Source organism: Lontra canadensis, unplaced genomic scaffold, assembly GCF_010015895.1.
Source record: "Lontra canadensis isolate GAN:19392208 unplaced genomic scaffold, GSC_riverotter_1.0 scaffold28, whole genome shotgun sequence".
In the NCBI taxonomy this organism is placed as follows: domain Eukaryota; kingdom Metazoa; phylum Chordata; class Mammalia; order Carnivora; family Mustelidae; genus Lontra; species Lontra canadensis.
The window spans coordinates 9,882,449-9,901,503 of NW_022631022.1; the positions used below are offsets into that span (position 1 = coordinate 9,882,449).

Below are 19,055 nucleotides of genomic sequence, written 5' to 3' on the forward strand. Positions count from 1 at the left end.
AGGCAGCTTTGCCATTTAAAAGAGGAGCTGGTTAACCCAAATGAGTGTCTAATTGGCAGGCTGCCGTGGGGGAGCTCCCTGAGCCGGGAGCCCTTCCAAATTGCCTCAGCTGATTTTGGACGGTACCTTCTCCTCCACCCCAAAGGGGCAGACGGCAGAGGGGACCCACTGGCCCCTCAGGCAGGAAGGATCCACCTTCACTGTGATGCTCTCAGAAGCGATCAGCCGCCCACAGCAGATTTCTGTCATTCCTGGGCTTCAGGGAAGAGGAATCTGGCCAGGGAGCGCAAGTTCAAATAAACAGGAATCCTGTGCTTAAAAAACAAGTCGCCTGGGAACTTGAACTTGTGAGTGTGATAATAAAAGGAGCACAGACCGGGAGTCGGATGCACCTGGTTGCTGGCCTCCTTCCAGACTGTGTGGCCGTGGGCGCATCACTCTACCCAAGTTCCCCTTCCCTCCTCTTGAACATGAGATCATTACCCCTCTGCCGACCTTGCTTGCCTGTTGTGGGGGCCGCAAAGAGGTGATGGCCGAGTCTGATGTTTTGTATAAAACGCTGTGCAAATGCAAAGTGAGGGTGACGACATGATCAGCTTCTGCTGCTACAAATATTCTGGGCGGTAAGAATCAAACAGCGCAGCTCCCCCCGGCGCCGTGAGCATGCGCCGCGAGACAGTGAGCCGCTAAATCACCCGGGGCCGCTGAAAGGATTAGACAGAAATGTTAACGGCAGCAGATGCCAGCTTGTTCGCTCCTGGAGGACTCGGGCTTTGGGGGAGAAATCCTCCGCTGGCTTCGGCCCCCGAAGAGGCACAGCTCCGACCTCTGGTTCAACCCAGAGAGGGTCCGGGGCTCGGTTTCTGCCCCGAGGTTAAGGATCTGAGGAGGAAAGTTGGAGGCCAAACTTCATCTTTGGAGGGTCTCAATTAGACAGTGATAAGAGCAGTGGATCCAGATGTTAGAGGAAACGAGGAACCCCAAACATAGCCCAGAGGCGCCTTTTCTCCTGCAGGCTGTGAGCAGAGCTGGAAAGCCGTGGGTTCCAGCTGGGGTTTGAAGACGCCTCCAGGTCCCTGCTCAGTGAGAGACTTGGGTGATCGAGGGGACTGCTGCTCTGGGCCTTCCGGATCTAACATGCTAGGGGACCGTGAAAGAGGATGAAGAGAGGCTCACGCAAGGATCATTCCAGAAAGTATCAAGGTTTCCTCCCACCTGGTGCTTGGCAGCCAGGTGGACACGCTCTTGGGAAAGGACAGAGAGAGAGGCTGTGCCGACGTCGCCGTCCAGAATCTGTGGATTCAGGACCCCTGAGAAAGCAGAGGGAAGCCTGGGCGGAGCGGCTGCCCTGGGGGCCACCCGCACTCACCTTTAAAGGGGGACTGGGCGCGTGTGACGAGGAAGAGCCTCTTGTGCTTCTTGCCCTGCCGCTCCTGGCGGATGTGGTAGCCCATCGTGTTGCATCGACCCTTTTGGCAGCTCAGGCACAGGCCCTGGCTAAAGCTGCCCATGTCGCTGCACTGGTAGGCCGTGCTCTGCCGGCTGGGATGCAGCAGAGAGTCGATGAAGAGATGCACGGACCGCTCGTGGGAGCATTTTATGGTCTGAGTGATGGCTGGAACACAGGGCAAAAGGACGTTATCACCCCTCGGTTATCCAGAGACCCCTCCACTCCAAGGATCGTCCTGTGTGCAGGGCAGATGAGCGGCACGTTGGGAAGGAGGGGTGGGATTGCTGAGGCTGACCCCTCCGGCCGGTGGGAAGGAATCCGAGAGTGGAAACTCCAGGAGTAGATCCCTCTCAGTCACGTGGTGTAGAGGCATCTCCCCAGGCACCGTGCGTGTGTTAATTGGAAGCCCAGGTTCCTAAGAAAATACTGAATTATTTAAGAACACAGGGTAGTGTGATTTATTTAAAAAATATTTATGTCTTAAATGCTAAAAATGTGCAAGTGCTGATGTCTTGAGTTGAATTAGCTGGAACAGGCTTGTGTGGGATGCCTCTTTGCTTAACCACGCTAGGTAAATGAGAGCCAAGGTACTCTTGGGGCTCAGTTAATGGTCTAGAGAAAGCTCAGGCCTCTCCTACAATGTCTGCCCTCTGTCCTAAAGCTGCCATTGCCTCCGTCGGGTAACTGGCCTGTAAAACCAGCAAGGGGATTGGCTTCTAGAAGGATAATTCTAGTGACCAGGTCTACCTGGGCCTAACCCCACACAGCAGGGTTAGGAAGTTTATCTATTGTGAATTTTTGGACTTTTTTTTTTTTAAACTCTCCAAATCTTAATCTAATCTTTAATAAGTTATTCTCAAGGACGTTGAAGAACCATCACAAGGTATGTGAATTACCTAATGTGAAGGTACAGCACAGATAACTTTGCCAAAAGCTATTTCTCCCAGAGTCTGAAGCCTAAATGCCGAGATCCAACAGCTCGCTCTTGGTCTAGGGCTGCGCTTGTCGAGCACCGACTATAAGGCAGGTCCTATGCTGAGTGCTTTCATGCACTCGCTTCCTGAATCTCACCGCGGCCCCCTCAGGCAGCTGTTGTAGGTGAGAAAGCTGAGCTTCAGAAGCATTCATTGGGGGCACCTGGGTGGCTCAGTGGGTTAAAGCCTCTGCTTTCGGCTCAGGTCATGATCCCAGGGTCCTGGGATCTAGCCCCACATCGGGCTCTCTGCTCAGCGGGGAGCCTGCTTCCCCCTCTCCCCCTCTCTGCCTGCCTCTCTGCCTGCTTGTGATCTCTGTCTGTCAAATAAATAAATAAAATCTTAAAAAAAAGAAGAAGCGTTCACTAACTCATTCCAGCTCACCTAGGAGGGGTTGGGCTGGCAAAGAGGTCACCAGATTACATTCTGGGCAGATGCTTTGAGAGTACCACCCCAGAATGGGATTGCTTTTATTTTTTTAAAAGATTTTATTTATTTGTTTATTTATTTATTTGACGGAGAGAGAAATCACAAGTAGGCAGAGAGACAGGCAGAGAGAGGGGACGCAGGCTCCCCACTGAGCAGAGAGCCCGATGTGGGGCTCGATCCCAGGACCCTGAGACCACAACCTGAGCTGAAGGCAGAGGCTTAACTCACTGAGCCACCCAGGCACCCCTGGGATCACTTTTTAAACTTAAAAGTGAAGAAAAGAGGGAAAAACCACACTAGAACTGGGCGAGCAAAATAAACATACTCAGTTCCACCACTTGGAAGGTTAGCACAAAAAAGCAAATGGCACTAACAGAAATGTGTTTGTCAGGCAACTAGTTACTCAATACCAGGCCTGTGTGGAGCTCTGGGAGGGAGTGGATCTGAGAGGAGGGCTGGTTGGTTAGCCGGGATGGAACAGGCCCCCGTGGATGACTGGAGGGGCAATGACGTGAGGGGCACGTGAGGAATGAGGAGAGGAAATTCGCAGAAGGTTCTCTCAGGCGTGGGTGGGTGGAAGGCTGGGAGTCCAGCCAAAATGAGATGATGTTGAGTTTGAAGGTCGTTCTGATACTGGAGAGGTGAAGGTGGTGATGTAATCACAGGAGAGAGTATTCTCAGCTCGGTTTTGGATGATGGAGGTGAGAAGGAGGTACATGGGGTGGGGCGGGGTGGGGGGCAGGGTCTCCAGTTGGCTTAGTGTGAGTTGACATGTTTTCATCAGTATGATATTTTATAATAATGAGAGATTTAGAACACCCATGGAATGTATGATTTTTTTGCTGAAAGGCTTGTCCTTCAATCTTGTGCATGTGGTCAACGTGCGTGTCAATATTTTAGTCTAGGATGTGGGAGAGAAGTGGGATCACAGCCCAGATAATGCCAAAATCCAGTTCCTGCCCCAAGATAAAGGAAACGACAAAGACATGTTTAGAACTGAACTTTGAATTGGAAGAATTCCAGTAAGGTCCTGCAGGACCAGCTGATTAAAGCTCCCAGGAGTGGAAGAGCTACTCCCACTCTGGTCAAACGAAGGATAAGAAGCTAAAGATCAAGGATCTGTTAAGTGCATCCTGTGTGGCCCAGAACAGAGGAAGCCTCCTGGGTGAGGAAGCTTCTGGAGAAGGAGAAATAACTGCAGGCATCAGGACTCTACTTTTAGAAGGGCCAGTACCCCTGGACAGACTTTGTTGGGAGGGGCTAAGAAGTAGGGATTCCTGGTGGTGCCCCCAGCTCATTGTCAGAGCGTGAGCTCCGAGAACCACTGCCAGTTAAGAGGAGGGACTGCTGGAGGGACCCCAGCCCTTACCTACTCTCTCACAAGCTCTCCCTTGAGTGGGCTTGGTGAGCATACACCCCGGATCCCGAACCCTTCCCAGAGTCCTACAGAGTTGGAGGTTCACTGGGTCTTGGGGGCCATATGTATGTATGGGAGATGGGAGCCAGTGCAGGCTGGCTCTGTCCCCTGGGCCATCATACTCACCATTTAAGCCGTGCTTGGTAATATGTTTGTAGAGCTCTAGGAAGTGGCAGCCAGGCTGGAAGTAGCCCCCATTGGGGTAGAAGTCATAGTGTGCTATGGGCTGTTTGATGCCCACACTCAGGCCCATATGCTCCCGGGTGAAGGTGTGAATGGCATCCACGAAATTGGCATCATCTGGTGAAAGACGGTCGCTGGGCGAAGATCCCTCAAACAAAGGGCCCGCGGCATCTAGTCCTAACAGGGAAAGCAAGGATGAGGGTTAGGTGGGAGCAAGGGGAAGAAAGCAGAAAGCTCCTTTTAGCTTTCTGATGTTATTACACATTCATGAGCTAGCAGGAAGAAAGAAATCCTCAGGGATAATCTTTCTCTAGAAAATCTTGCTATAACCTTTTCACAGTAAAACCACAGTAATTCATGGTGCCGAAAATTAGACACGGGCTGCACATTATCTATGGGGAAAGAGGTCTGCAGGAACCATCCAGTGGTGAAATAAGGTTATGAGGGATTGCTTGATTTATTTAAGCAAATCAATTTTAAGTACCTCTCAAGCTACTTTCAAGAGCATCTGTTTGCATACAAAAAGCCACTGTGCTTATTCTAAGTAGTTCTAACCTACCCATCAGAGAAGGAATTTATTTGCCTGTATGTTGTCCGTAAGTTCCCTAAACAAGCTGGATCTTCTCCCACACCAATGTCATCTCATAGGAATGTCCAAAACAGCCTTGGGACATGACTGTTCCCTGGTGAAAATGTTCTGAGCGAATAGGACTGCTCCGAGCTCTGGTCGAGTGACAGATGTGTGTGCGTGAGACTAGAGGCAGAGGCGAGACTAGAGCCTGGCTGGCTGGCGTCTACAAATACAAGGAGTATTTCTGCTCTCAAGGGTTTTCCTCTGTCTTTCTTCCTTCACCCTCTCTGGAAGACTCTTTGATGTCCCACATCAGCCCTGGCTTCCATCCCTGATGGGGGTGAAAGAATTGACAGGGGGAGCGAGCACCTGTCTCCGGCTCTCATCTGTAGTTACAAATGAAAGATGTCTTGGTGTGATTTATATTCCATTCTTCAGGGGACTGAGGAGGAGATGACAGGAGTAATTAGCTGTCCCGCTGCTTCTGTCATGAGTGGGCCTGGCTAATAATGCCTGATGTGGCCCATGACACAAGATAGAGCGGAGAGGGTGCTGGGTCTGGTACCGCCCCTTTGGGATTCTGACTCAGCCTTCTAGGAAGTTCCTCCGGGATGGGCCTTCTGTGAAGGTCTGCTCACCACCAGCCTATTGAGGGTTAAATCACAGAGTGATCACCATTATAACCATAGTGATAACCCTATAACCATAATTGGATAACCATTCCTGGGGGGTGCACATACTGGCCCATGAACCAAGTCTCCCCAGTTCCCGGCAAGGTAAAAAAAAAAAAAAAAAAGAATGAGGAAGTGATTTCTCATAATGACGAATTTATTTCTTTCGTATAAATGTCTGCCATTATTTCTTATCTTTTTTTTTTAACATTAAAACCAACCTCTTCTTTGGTGAAGTAATGGTAATTGTAGATATTAACTGCCCAAAATGTTCTTACTTGATAAAATGGGTGTCATGGGACACCTGGGTGGTTCAGGTGGTTGAGCACCCAACTCTTGGTTTTGCCTCAAGGTCATGATTTCATGGGTTGTGGGACCGAGCCCCGAGTTGGGCTCTATGTTCAGCAGGGAATCTGCTTGAGATTCTCTCTGTCCCTCTGCCCCTCTTCCCTCTCTCTATCTCTAAAATAAATAAATAAATAAATAAATAAATAAATCTTCTTTATAAAATGAAAAGTCACAACAACGTTATTCATCTTAAGTTTCCTTTGAATTGTTTTAGCTTGTGAAGTATTGTTTTAACTTGTGAAGTGATGTTTAACTCATCTTGAAGGATGAGTAGGAGTTTGTTAGGTAGACTGGGGCTGGGGGCACAGTTGTGGTAAGATATTCCAGGCAAGGGGCATTGGGGAGGCTCAGTTGTTGAGTGTCCAACTTTGGCTCAGGTAATGATCTCAGGGTCCTGGGATTGAGCTTTGCATCAGGCTCCCCACTCAGCAAGGAGCCTGCCTCTCCCTCTCCCCCGTCTTGTCCTCTCTTTCTGTCTCAAATAGATGGATAAAGTCTTTAAAAAAAAAAAAAGATATTTCAGGTAAAGGGAAAAGGACATGTAAGGCCCAGAAGAACAGGAAGCCATGGTGTGTTCATGAAGTAGAGGAAGACCTAGTGTCATGGAAGCTTGAGACAACAGGAAGACAGCCTCGAGTGGAGAGTCCCAGAACTCTGGAACACTACACTGAGAAGGCTGGCTGGCTGGTTCCCTCCCTTCCTCCCTATTCCTTCCTTCCTTCCTTCTTTTCTTTCTCTCTTAAAAATATATTTATTTATTCTTAGAGAGAGAGAGAGAGAGAGAGAGATCATGTGTGCAAGTCCCAGGGGGAGGGGCAAAGGGAAAAGGAGAAAAAAATCTTAAGCAGACTCTGCAGTGAGCACAGAACCTGATGTGGGGCTTGATCTCATGACCCTGAGATCACAACCTGTGCCAAAACCAAGATATGGATGCTTAACCAACTGCACCACCCAGATGTCCCTGGGCTTTCTGAGTTTTACACTGTGGCTATCTGTGCACCTTGGGGACTTGGCTGGGGAATAGCCCCCTCAGGTGTGATCTTCCAAACACAACTGTGAGGTAGCATCGGGGTTGAGGTTGGTGTCAAGGAAGCGTGGGAGCAAAGGCCTTCTTGCACATCCCCAGCTCTTACTGGGTATCTGGAGCCATTTCCAAGTCAGTGTGGAGCCCCCTCCTTCAAACCAAATGGGTCCCAGAGTAAGACCCATGTGTTCCACAAATGTGGAAACCGAGGCACAGACGTGGCTGATGTTACCACAAATTTCGGGCGTGATCCTCTAACTTGCTCATATTGGGCTTTTTAAACTATAAGTTGAAAATAAACTCTTTCCTGGTAAAAAGTGTTTAGAAAGTCTACTTTTCAGGTCCTCTTTCGCATGACTATGAGAGGCACCCATTAGAGGAAAGGCAATAGGAGTTGGGGCTGTGATTTACTCTGAATTCTTGAGGGACAGCAGTCTAGGACAGCAGTCATGCTTGCAGCAGTGTGAGGGAGTCTGGGTGCATTGTAATTTCGGGACTGTTAGGGAAGCGGGTCCTGCCCCACACCCCCATTCTGTCATTGGTTATGGGCACGGTTACCTGTAATTCTCCCAATCTTGTGCTTTCCACCCATGTAACTGCCAGCGAATCCTGAGACATGGGCACCCAGGCTGTACCCAATTAGATGAACATTGCTTCGAGAAAACTGAGCAGATTCCTGGAAGACAGAGGCAAGATGGTTAGTGGGAGAGCTGCTGGACAGAAACCTTGTATGGGTCCAGCTCGTTCTCGGGGTCCCCCTTGTTCTTGGCCCCGGGTGGCAGAGGAGATGCTTAATTTAGCCTCCTGAGCCAGACTGGTTTCTCACCTTGCTGTCACCCACCTTTCAGACTCAGCTACCTGGGGCCCCGCCTGGTGATGTTGGTCCCGGTCCCCACCCAGCCTGTCTTTACTAGGATATGAATGCCCTACATGGTGCTCCTGTTCATTTCTTAGGGTTTGATGGTACATGGGTGTGTTCAGATCCGCTAGCACATCCAAGGGAGTGAGCATAAAAGAGGTGGTGGATGGAGGAGGGGGAGGGAAGACAGTTCTGCAAAATTGGGGCTCAAGCATGACGTCTGAGGGAGCCCCAATGTCCCATCTCCACCTGTGCCAGCCCATTCCTCCAAGCTTCGTGGAATGGTTCTCCTGTCTGGGATGCTTACGAGACCGGCTTAATTCTCTCAGTCCCGGGAGCGGGGGGTGCGGGGAGAGGAGAGGAGGGGAAAGGAGGGCAGGGCAGGCCTTGCCTCCAGCCACTGGATGAGAGCTGCCACCTCCTGGCCCACGAGGCGGGTGTTGCGGACAGCCACGGTGTAGTGGCGGTAGGCCAGGGTGAGCCAGTCGGCCAGCCCCACGTTCACAGTCTGGGCCAGTTGAGACTTCAGGGCGGCGACCATCTGCCAGATCCAGTTTTCCAGGAAGCCGTCCAGCTGTGGGGGTGGGGCACAAAGTTGTCAGCTTAACCAGAAGGGGACCCAGGGTGGGGGGCACTGTACTAGTCTCATCTTTCTCTCTGTTTGTCTTTTTTTTCTTTCCCAACTCTTGGCTAATGAAGGCTGGATCCTTCTTTCCAAAAGAAAGGGCTTAATGTGGGGTTTCTCGACCTTGGCACTATGGACATTTTAGGCCAGATAGTTTCTGTCACGGGGCTGTTTGTGCACCATAGGCTATCTAGCAGCATGTCTGGTCTCCATGAAGCAGGTGTCAGCAGCACTCTCCCCCACAAGTTGTGAAAACCAAAAATGTCTCTGCGCTTTGCCACATGTCCCCTGGGGGCCACCCCTGGCCTCCAACCGAGAACCATTCTCGTAACATGCCCCTATTTTAAGAGTTTCTGAACCTTAAAATAATGGAAAAGTCTATGTAATCAGGAGCTGAAAGCTGACCTATCTTTTGAGGCTCAGCTCTAACCCCTTGCCGCTCCAGGAGGCCGGCTAGGCCACAGCTCCGAATCCCAGCTCCTTTGCTCTCCTCCTGCCTACTGCATCTGCTCGCTTTTGAGGGAATAAGGCCCTATGAGTTGGAACATAGCAGGAGCTCAATCCATGTGTATGGAGAATCTTTCTGTGTATGCCCTTTGTTCGAGAACCAACTTGCAGGGCACGCCTGATTCATGGAACGATGACATTGGTATCTGCAGGGATGAATAGGAGCTCACTTACGGAAATAAGGGCGGGCTGGTGACTGTGGGGCAGGGAGTCTAGGGGGGTCCAGGCAGAAGGAAGTGCATGCGCAGAGGTGCACGGTCAGGAGAGGGCCCCGAGGGATGTCTGGGGGGAGAGGGGTTTGTGTAACTCAAGACTGCTCTCCAGGCTGGAGAGCAATGCTGATGACATGGCAGGTCACTTGGGGTCAGAGGCACTGGCCACTGACCACTGACCACTTATGAACATGCACCCAGTGCCTTCCAGGTGGATAGGGTCCCTCGGGTTCAAGTCTCGACTCTCCCAATTAGTTAGCTTTCATTAACCTTTCTGTGCACCACTTTCCCCATCTGGAAAATGGGGCTAGCAGTAGTGGCCTTTCTCCAGGACTGCTGGAAGAGGAGATCAGTCAGTCGCTAGGAAGCATTTAGAACAGCGCCCGGCATGCAGCAAGCACTCAGTAAGTGTTAGCGATGTGCAGTTACCTTCAGAGTTAGCGAGCCAGTGAGGCAGCTGCTGCTGTTCCTCTCACTGGTGAGAGTAGTTCTAGGCCCTTCTGCATTTTCAGAATGAAGCGTTCATTCTGGAAAAGGACCCTGGTAACAGTCCTGTCTTCATGGTCCATTTGTGAGCAAGATACTGATTTAGTCATGAATTCAGCTCACAAATATTTTTGGAGCACCTACTGTGTAATGGCTACTGTTCAGCAGAAGAGGGAGAAGAACACTCCAGGCAGAAGGCACAGGCTGAGCCAAGGCCAAGAGGAGAGAAAGCACAGGGGAGTGGAAGGAGCTACCAACAGCTGGGGGTTGCTGGAGTTGAAGTGGGGGGCAGGGAGAGGTAAGGGGGAGACAGGGAGAGTCAGAGGAGGCAAGGAAGGTGAGGACAAAGCAGGGAAAGGTGAAGCGGGGAGTGGAGGAAGGTAGGGAGGGTGAGGAGGGGCAGGGAGGGTGAGGAGACAGGGAAAGGTGAGGGGAGCACAAGGTGTGAGTAGAGGCGAGGGGTGTCAGTGGAGGCAGGGAGGGTGAAGGGGGCAGGGTCTGTGGGGAGAGCATGGCGGGGGGTGGGAGGGTGGGGAGAGCTAACTCCGCTGTGTGCAGACATTGGACTTGGTGCCTCTGCCTTCTAACTCTGCCGGTCCCCAAACCTGTCCTCTCGATACATTCCCTCCTTCCCGCCTTCTTTCTTTTTTCTTGTAAGGAAAGTCCATTTGACTAAAACAGTTGAAGAAATGGGATACTCTTCTCTACCGTGACTGGCCTCCTTCTAACCCCTATCCTCCCCCAGGGTTCCCACAGGAGAGCTTTCCATGGCTGATCTTTAGTTTCCTTTAAAACAGGTTTCATCTTCTTAGCGTTCTGCGCTCTGTGTCCTATTCTGTTTGTCTTAGAGAAACACGGATTGAGCTCCTAGGCCAGGGGAGAGAGCCGCAGTGAGGATTGCAGGCTGAGGCCTGCTAGGAACGGGGCCCAATTGGACCCCTCTGACAAAGGGAGTCTTCGAGAGTGTGAACTTGGAGTGTGAGGGTTCTGGGTTTGAATCTTTGTCCACTTTTGGCTGTGTGACTATGGTAGTTGCTCGACCTTTCTGAGCGCACTTTCTTCTTCTAGGAGATACTAACCCACCTTGGAGGAAGGCGTGGGGATTAAACGGGTTGACGTATAATGAAAAGGGCCTAACCTGTAGCAGGGCCTCAGTCCATGTTAGGTCCCTTCTTTAGGGGCAGGAAAGACACCACCACTTTCACTGCTGACCCTGGGGTGTGTGGAATCCCCAACTTCCCTAGGGTGGGAGCCCTTTAAGTCCTAGGCGGAAGCTGCTAGCAGGCTACAGGTTGTCTCTGTTTTCCCCCCAGCAGTGGCAAGCACCCCATGCTGTGGCTCTACCCCAGTGACATCATGTGGCTCCCCATTACAACATAGGACCAGGTGCGGGGTCTGTATTGTACATGGGAAGGCTATGAGCCTGCACATAGCAGGCTTTCAAGTGAATCAATGTTGAAAGAGTGGCAGGTGGGTAGATGGGCTTATTTTGCTTTCTACAGTAGGATAGATGAGGGTTTCAAGAGTGTTTTTCAAGTAGATGGCAGGGAAAGGTTTCCAAGTCATGAAATAGATCACCAAATCTCTGGAGGTTTCAAGTCGTGAGCCAAGCTTTAAATTGTGGGTTGGTTGGGAGCCAGGGAGGCAGAATTTCCTCTTGGAGAAAAGTCCTTGCTTAGTTTCATTTCAATCATTGCCCACAATATTCTTTCTCCCCTTCGTCCAGGGTTTTTAGCATCCCTAAAAGGCTACACTTTCTCTAAGAGGCTACATGTCTCAGTCATCTTTCTATCTAGGTATGGCTCATGGATATAACTGGAAGCATTTTACAGATGCTTCTGCGTGGCTAACCTAAAAAAACTCTTTTATACCAAAAGCCGTTGAACTGTACACTTTAAATGGATGGATGAGTTTAAATGGTATGTGAATTACATATCAATATAGCTGTTTTAAAAAAAAACCATGCTCTTTGACTCTGTTGTGTAAACCTTTTATTTATCATGCTACCTGGAATAAAGATACGATGGCTGGTGCTCTGGCTGCTATCTTGGACTATAAGGACAAAGGCGGTACTCAAAGAATGGCAGCGTAGTGGGAAATGAGCTGGGTCCCTGAGGACATCATTGACCAAAGTCATTTATCCAGTTTTGGATTACATATCTCTAGGCTATTGAGTGAAATGGAGACAAATTTGTTTCGTTTGAACTATTGTCAGTTAGGTTTCTGTTATTTGGAGCTGCATTTAAAGCTTATAGTTACAATATTTCATTGGGATACTATGTCTTCTGGCTTCCTATCTCCTCTTGTGAAACAGGCAGATTTACCTGCATGGTCTGCAATCACTTTCGGCCCCTCATGTGCTGTGTGACCTGCTTGAGCCACATTTTATTATCTGAATAGTGGAGATAATTATACTTTCCCTATCCTGCTTATTCATGGGATTGAGACAATCAATGAGATCCTGTGTGGGGAAGTACTTGGAAAATTAGAATGTGCTTTACAAATACTATGCATGAAGCTGTTATCACTGGCTCTCTATCTTTTTATTAAAATTGGACACACGAGGGAGAAAAGCAGAAAATGTAAATGCAGAGAGAAAAAAGGCATGTCAGCATTTCCTACCGACCACCCATGGATGATCATCACCAGGGGCAGAGAGGAGTTGAAGCCACACTGCTCTAATGTGTCCGGATGATTCAGCCGAATCTGACAGCCCTTATCTGTTTCTTCTTTAAAAAGCAGGAATCTGGTCTCTGTCTCCTGCAGTGCTTCCTTTGTTTCAACCACTCTCGATCTTCTTCCAACTGGCTCTGGAATGTAAGATTGGAGACAATGCTTAGCCTGGCATCTGTTCCACCTCTGGCAGCTCTGGGATAGCCCAAACTCCAGCTAGCAAGGTTACTGGGAGGTGCTGGAGGCAGTCACGAACCGTAGCTTTGGGGAACCTCAGAGGGCATGTGCAGCAGAATGGCCATTTCTCTCCTGGGAGATGATGAAGACTGACCTATGAGAACCCAGCACAGAGGCAGAGGGGGCTCAGGCCAAGAGCTGGGGACGATGCCCTCATCCTCCCTTCCAGCCCAGAGGTGGGCTTTCTGGGGCCAGAGGGGCATACCAGCATTTTTGGGCAGTGAACTCAAGTGAGCCTAATTACTAAGGATCCCGATCATTCCTTCCTTCTGAGCATAAAGTCACTCAGGCTTCTCAAACAATAAGTCTTGGGCTTTTGGTTTCAGGGGACAGCAGGATAGAGAGATGACGAACCTACAAAGTGCAAGGAGAGGTATTAATGAAACCAATTTTCCTACCCAAAGGTTATTAATTTGAAAGGTTATTAATTTCCAGCAAAGGGCAATGATTTTTCACTATGATGACAGAATGAAATGCATCATATTTTATTAAAAGGAGATGTGAATGAGGATCTGAATAACTGCTCTGTGATTATTAAGAAAATGTCTTCTGCCTAGTTTGGCTTTCCCAAGCTTAGAGGCTGCCCAAGATTGTCTTCATCCCTGCCATGGGGCTCCCAGCTTATGCTCCCCATTTTGCTGGCTGCACTAGCCTCCTGGTCTTCTAAATAAAAGCTGGGGTGTCACCTTGCTCTCCTACACCAGCTTTCCCACCAGCCTTCCCAAGCTTTGGGTTCCTGATTATCCTAAAATATTGCTCAGGTGCACATTGTTTCTTGCTTGGTTGATTGCAACAGTCCCCTAAAATGTCTCTCTCTCTCTCTCTGTCTGGTCTTGACATCCTCCCTCATGCTGCAGCTCAAAGAAGCTTCCTAGAATGGGAATGACCACGAGATCCTTTAGTGACCTTGAGCTTCGTGATGTCGCAGCCAAAGCCACCACCCCAGTGATAACCCCTTATTCCCCAGATCTTCCCCTCCTGCTCCCCACGGTCAATGGTTCCCCTACCTCAGCCTACTCTTTCCCCCTCTTCTGTCTCTGTGGCTTCCTGGTGAGCCCTGGGCCATCCATTAAAATGGAACTCAGACATTACACTGTGGAGGAAGCCTTCTCATCTAGCCAGAGATCATTACTTCCTTTTGCCGCCCGTGCTGTATTGGGTCCTTGCTTCTAATGTGCTTGTCATGGGGCCTGGTAATTAATTTGTTTAGGTGTGCACTGTTTTCTCCAGACTGTGAGCTCGTGGAGGGCAGTGCTGGTGGCGGGGGTGGGGGGTGGTCAATAAATGCTTAGTCAGTGATGTATTTTGTGGCATCCAGGTCTCACATCAAAGGCAAAGATTTGATTTGTCAACCATTCATGCACTGGCATGAAGTAAATATAACTAATTTTCTTTTATTTAGTGATGGAATTAGCTACATCGTCCAACATCGTTGTAGGATAGCTGATGCCAGTGTTGAGAAGACTATATATGAAAATGAAATGGGGATAGAAATAGTACCTGTCTCATGAAGTTGTTACAAAGATTAAATAAGATATTTGTAAAGAGCTCAGAACAATTCCCGACACGTAATTAGCACCTATGTAAGGCTCTGTTGTTAAAATAAGTGCTAGTTGGAGCATGTGGCATTTTGCATTTTTGATCTGTGAAATCCTTTCTTTCTGCGAAAATTTATCCCAGTTGCCCTCACAGGACCAATTCTATAAGACTATGTGTATTTACTCTGGATTTAGCTGGGAGAGTAAGTTCTCACACTGGTGCCTAGGGCCTCAAGGCTTTTAGGGAGAGTGCTGTGGAAAAGCAGTTGTCATGTAGAAAGGCCCACAGAGAGCTGAAAGGAACTGGGCTCTCCCTGTTCTCCCTGGGGGCTTAGCTTTCTTTTAGCATGTAGAGGAGAGAGGAAGTTATGTTTCTATGCACATACATTCATTCATTCATTTCCTCCACAGAAACTTACAAAGCATATATTATTATATTATGTCTCCGGCTGGCTAGGTACTGTTTGGAGGTGCAGAGCACAACCATGGTCCAGTGGGAGAGGCAGGTATGAGAACCAGTCATCCCATGTGGTTGCTGTGGGTGCTACTGTGGAGGGAACGCCTAAATAGGGCCTAGAGAAGACACCAAGGGAAGATGGGGCATCAACTGAGTCTAGAAGGACGAAAGATTCTTGAGGAGCTCATGTCTAGGTCAAACTTTTTGAAGAAAGTGAGGCTCTGGTACCTAAAAAGAATCAGATTTAGTGGAGGACACGGGCCTCAAAGGGGCTGCTATGGGGAAGAGGGCCTAGAATTCTCTTGTGCAACTCCAGGAGCTAGAGACGGAATCAATGGGTGAGTGTGACATGGGAGAAAATCTTAGACTTTAAGAAGTTCACAAAGAGGGACGCCTGGGTGGCTCAGTTGGTTAAGCAGCTGCCTTCAGCTCAGGTCATGATCCCAGGGTCCTGGGATCGAATCCCACATCGGGCTCCTTGCTCATCAGGGAGCCTTCTTCTCCCTCTGCCTCTGCCTGCCATTCTGTCTGCCTGTGCTCGCTCTCTCTCCCTCTCTCTCTCTGACAAATAAATAAATAAAATCTTAAAAAAAAAAAAAAAGAAGTTCACAAAGATTCATAGTTGAAGAAATTGGGACAAAGAGAAAATAAGGGCAGTAAAACAAAGACCGAAATGCTAACAGATGAGCGCCCCAGAGTCTGCATGATGTGCTCCTCCAATGTTGCTGAAGATGGGCCACAGCTTTTATTTTGAGCTCCTTATTGGCCAAGCCAGAGAGGGAAACAGGAGCTGTTGTAGGGTTCGTGGTGTCCAGTTGCTCACAGTTTCCTGGTCCGGAAGCCTGATATGGTTTCCCTATGCGTAATTGTGAAAAGAGGCCACTGGGCGAAGCCAGGTCTTGAAAACTATTCCTACAAAGTATGTGGTAGCAAGTTTTATGTTGACTGTGAGTGCTCATGGAAGCGGCAGCCACAGTGCCAAACAGCATGTAAGTCACGGTGAGTGTGTGTGAGGCTCTTCACTACCATCTAACAGTGGTCTCTGTGATGGACCAAGGGAGGCAGGGGTCACTTCAGGTCCCATGTTGGGTGGCAGGAAGGAATTGGGCTCCAGAGCCCAAATGTCAGAGCCTCTATGGGAGCAGTCTGGTTGCCCTTCACAGAACGTGGACAATGGAGCATTCTCAGCCAAGCCATGGCGCCAGGGACACATGGCTGTTGCCCATACCCACATGTATACCAAAATCTTTCTTTCCCAGGCTTTAGCCCCACATGTAGCCAACTCTCTGAGCCCCTCTACCAGGGGATCCTTTTGGTACTACAAACCCAGTGAGGCCAAATGGAATGGATTTTCTTTTTTCCCAACCCATTCTTCTTCCTTTCTCTCTACATTTCCTATTGTGATGCAAAACACCATCATTTGTCCATGCTGTTGCTCAAGCTAGAAAGTTTCCAGTTCTGGAATAGTCTCTCTGTCCCCTTGGTGACCTTCAAGAGTCACCACATACTGAGGGCTCAACCTCAGGATTATCTTTTCTGTTCCCTGCCACTGACCTGGTCTAGAATCTCATGCACCTTTTTTTTTTTTTAAATTGTGAAATTGAAATAGCTTCTTAACTCTTTTATATTTTAATTGCAGAATTAATACACACTCATTGTATATGTATCTAGAATTTGAAAAATGCTGGAAATGAATAAAGTATCTCACTACTGGGACAGAAACACAAGTAATATTTGGAGTATTTCCTTCTAATCTCTTATTATGACATTCCACAGTTATTTATTTGGAGTATCTAAAATTGAAATCATATTATGTGAATGGTTTCATATCCCTCTTTACCTGTCATGATAATTTTCTTACAGCATTACAAATTCTTCAAAAGCACGCTTTTGAAAAGTGGCATCGTTTTTGTACTTACTCTGTTATTGTTGGACATGTGGGTTGTTTTGGGTTTCTTTTTTTTCTATTACAACAATGCCCTGATGACCATCTTTATACATAAATATTCATCTGGAAAATCTATGAGCATTTTCTTAGCACAGATTTTCGAAAGTAGAAACATTAGCTCCGTAGGTGTGATCTTGTGCGTATCTCTTTATGTATGCATATATGTCCAAATTGATTTTCTGCACTTTTTAAGCGAATATTTATTGAGCATTTTCTCTGTGCCAGGCACTTTTCCAACAGTCTTCTTTTTACTGACTCATTGAAACCTCACAGCAACTCTGTGAGCAAGTTTTGAGAAAACCCAATGATTCTGTTATGAGCGGTGCAGGCGTGGGGGTAGGGGTGGGGGGGTGGGATGTGTTCCAATCGTATTCCCGAGGTGTAACTCCTTCTCTAGGGGAGTCTTCTACAATTGTTATTTTCTCAAGTCTTTAGAAGCGGTAAGGACCCACCAGTGATAAGAATCTGGGGATGAGGCTGTGGTTTTGAAAGGGGGACCATCAAAGGTAAAAGGTCGGCTCCTTGGAGGGAGACACCCCCTGTAACCTGGAAAGCGGCTTGACGTTTGAAGGAGGTTTGAAGTTGCCCTCTGCACGACAGCAAGTTCCTGGGGCAACGAAACTTCCTCGAAATCAGTTGGAAGCAGAGGCTGGGTGCAGCCACTGCATTTCTGATATGAGATTCCTTGTGGCAAGTGATTTCTCCATTCCTAAGTCAGCCCCCAGGTTTGAGGACTCCTAATGTTTCATACAGGAACAAATTATTTCATTTTCTTTTGGGTAAGGACATCATTAGGTGGTGACTGCAGGGAGCTGAGCTGGCACAGGAGGGAACCAGGGATTCTGCCGTAGAAGGCCTCGATGGGAGTCAGTCATTCTGTCTTCTGCCCGTAATGCCTGGGTTGGGTGCTTCTGCTCGGTTCCTGTTTGTTGAGCCCCTCCTGAGGCCGGTGCTGAGGACATGAGTGTGTAATACGGAAGCCACAGGTATTAATATGCCCCTCACATAGTGGTTTGTGAAATATCTTCATATTCATTATTTAAATTGCTAACCTGTGTGTGAGTGTGTGTGTGTGTGTGTGTGTGTGTGTGTATGTGTGTGATTTGTTAACTTTGGAACGTCACTAACAGGCACTCCTGAAAATAGTCCCAGACCTGAGACTGCTGAGAGGAGTCCTCTGGAAGATCATAATGTCATGATTACTCTGAACAGCCCCCCATTCCTCAGTCATGTAATGGAAGGAACCTATGAAATAAATGTAGCCACAGCTCTTCCCTGGCTCTTGTGGTCAGGCCTGCAATTTGTACATGCACAGCACTGACTTCAGAATTTCTAGGACGCTGGCAGGATGGAAAAGCTTAAATAAGAATGTAGTCATTGCTGGGCCTTTAGAAATTCAGCTCTTAGCTCTTGCTGATCTTTGGTGATAAGCAGATTCTGTCCAAGGCTGTGGTAAAGAATGCTTCTCTTGAATCTTGAATCTTTTTTTTTTTTAAATTTTTTTAAAAGATTTTATTTATTTATTTGACAGAGAGAGATCACAAGTGAGCAGAGAGGCAGGCAGAGAGAGAGAGAGAGGAGGAAACAGGTTCCCCACTGAGCAGAGAACCTGATGTGGGGCTCGATCCCAGGACCCTGAGATCATGACCTGAGCCAAAGGCAGAGGTTTTAACCCATTGAGCCACCCAGGCGCCCCTTGAATCTTGAATCTTGAATGAATCTTGAATTTTGCCTGTCACCATTTTGTTGTGAAATAAGATGATGAGGTAAGAGTTGGAAGGACAGCTATTTTCACAAGTCGTATTTATTCTGTTTTCTTTGTCTACTTTGGCCTGATTTTGCTAGCCATCTTATAGCCTGAAACTACAATCATTTTCTCTTTGGAGATTCAGGGAAGTAATTAGAGGCTATGTTCTCTTGTTGGAGACTTTTTTTCTTCCAAGCTTGCTTGCTTGCTTGCTTGCTTGCTTTCTTTCTTTCTTTCTTTCTGTCTTTGCCCCAGTGTGGGGCCTGAACTCATGACCCTGAGATCAAGATCTGAGCTGAGATCAAGAGGCAGACACTCAACCAACTGAACAACCCAGGCACCCTCCACCCCAAACTTTCTTCTTAGGCTGTGCTCCCCTGCAACTCTGGTAAGAATCAGAGTGAATTTTTTTTTTCTTTCAGAAAATCTGATTATGAAAGAGTGTGTCATTCAGAAAAGTTTTCCATGTGTACTGGAATCCTCTGGGGATAATGATGCTTGTTTCCCTAAAGTGGTTCCAAGGTCATGCACACGTTCTGTGCTGAACAGGTTCAAGGCAGGGTGACCAACTGTCTTGTCACACCAAGATGAGTTGGCCACTCTAGTTCAAGGGCAATGGGGTAAGTAAGTGGAGAGAGATAAGATGATAAAAATTGCCATCCCTGTTGGTGATTATGCTGAGAGTTTTTTTTTTTTTTT

At 48.2% G+C, this 19,055-nt stretch overlaps 1 protein-coding gene across 1 annotated transcript in view; it reads right to left on the reverse strand.

Moving 5' to 3' along the window:
* The window catches only part of LIPC (lipase C, hepatic type), a 129,423-nt gene that overhangs the window by 16,582 nt on the left and 93,786 nt on the right, over positions 1-19,055 (reverse strand). The window contains exons 2-6 of the mRNA XM_032864851.1: positions 12,379-12,566; positions 8,318-8,500; positions 7,626-7,743; positions 4,397-4,630; positions 1,370-1,615 (exon numbers count right to left, since the gene is read on the reverse strand). Coding sequence (XP_032720742.1) covers positions 1,370-1,615; positions 4,397-4,630; positions 7,626-7,743; positions 8,318-8,500; positions 12,379-12,566 — 969 coding nt within the window. The remainder of the gene's footprint in view (positions 1-1,369; positions 1,616-4,396; positions 4,631-7,625; positions 7,744-8,317; positions 8,501-12,378; positions 12,567-19,055) is intronic.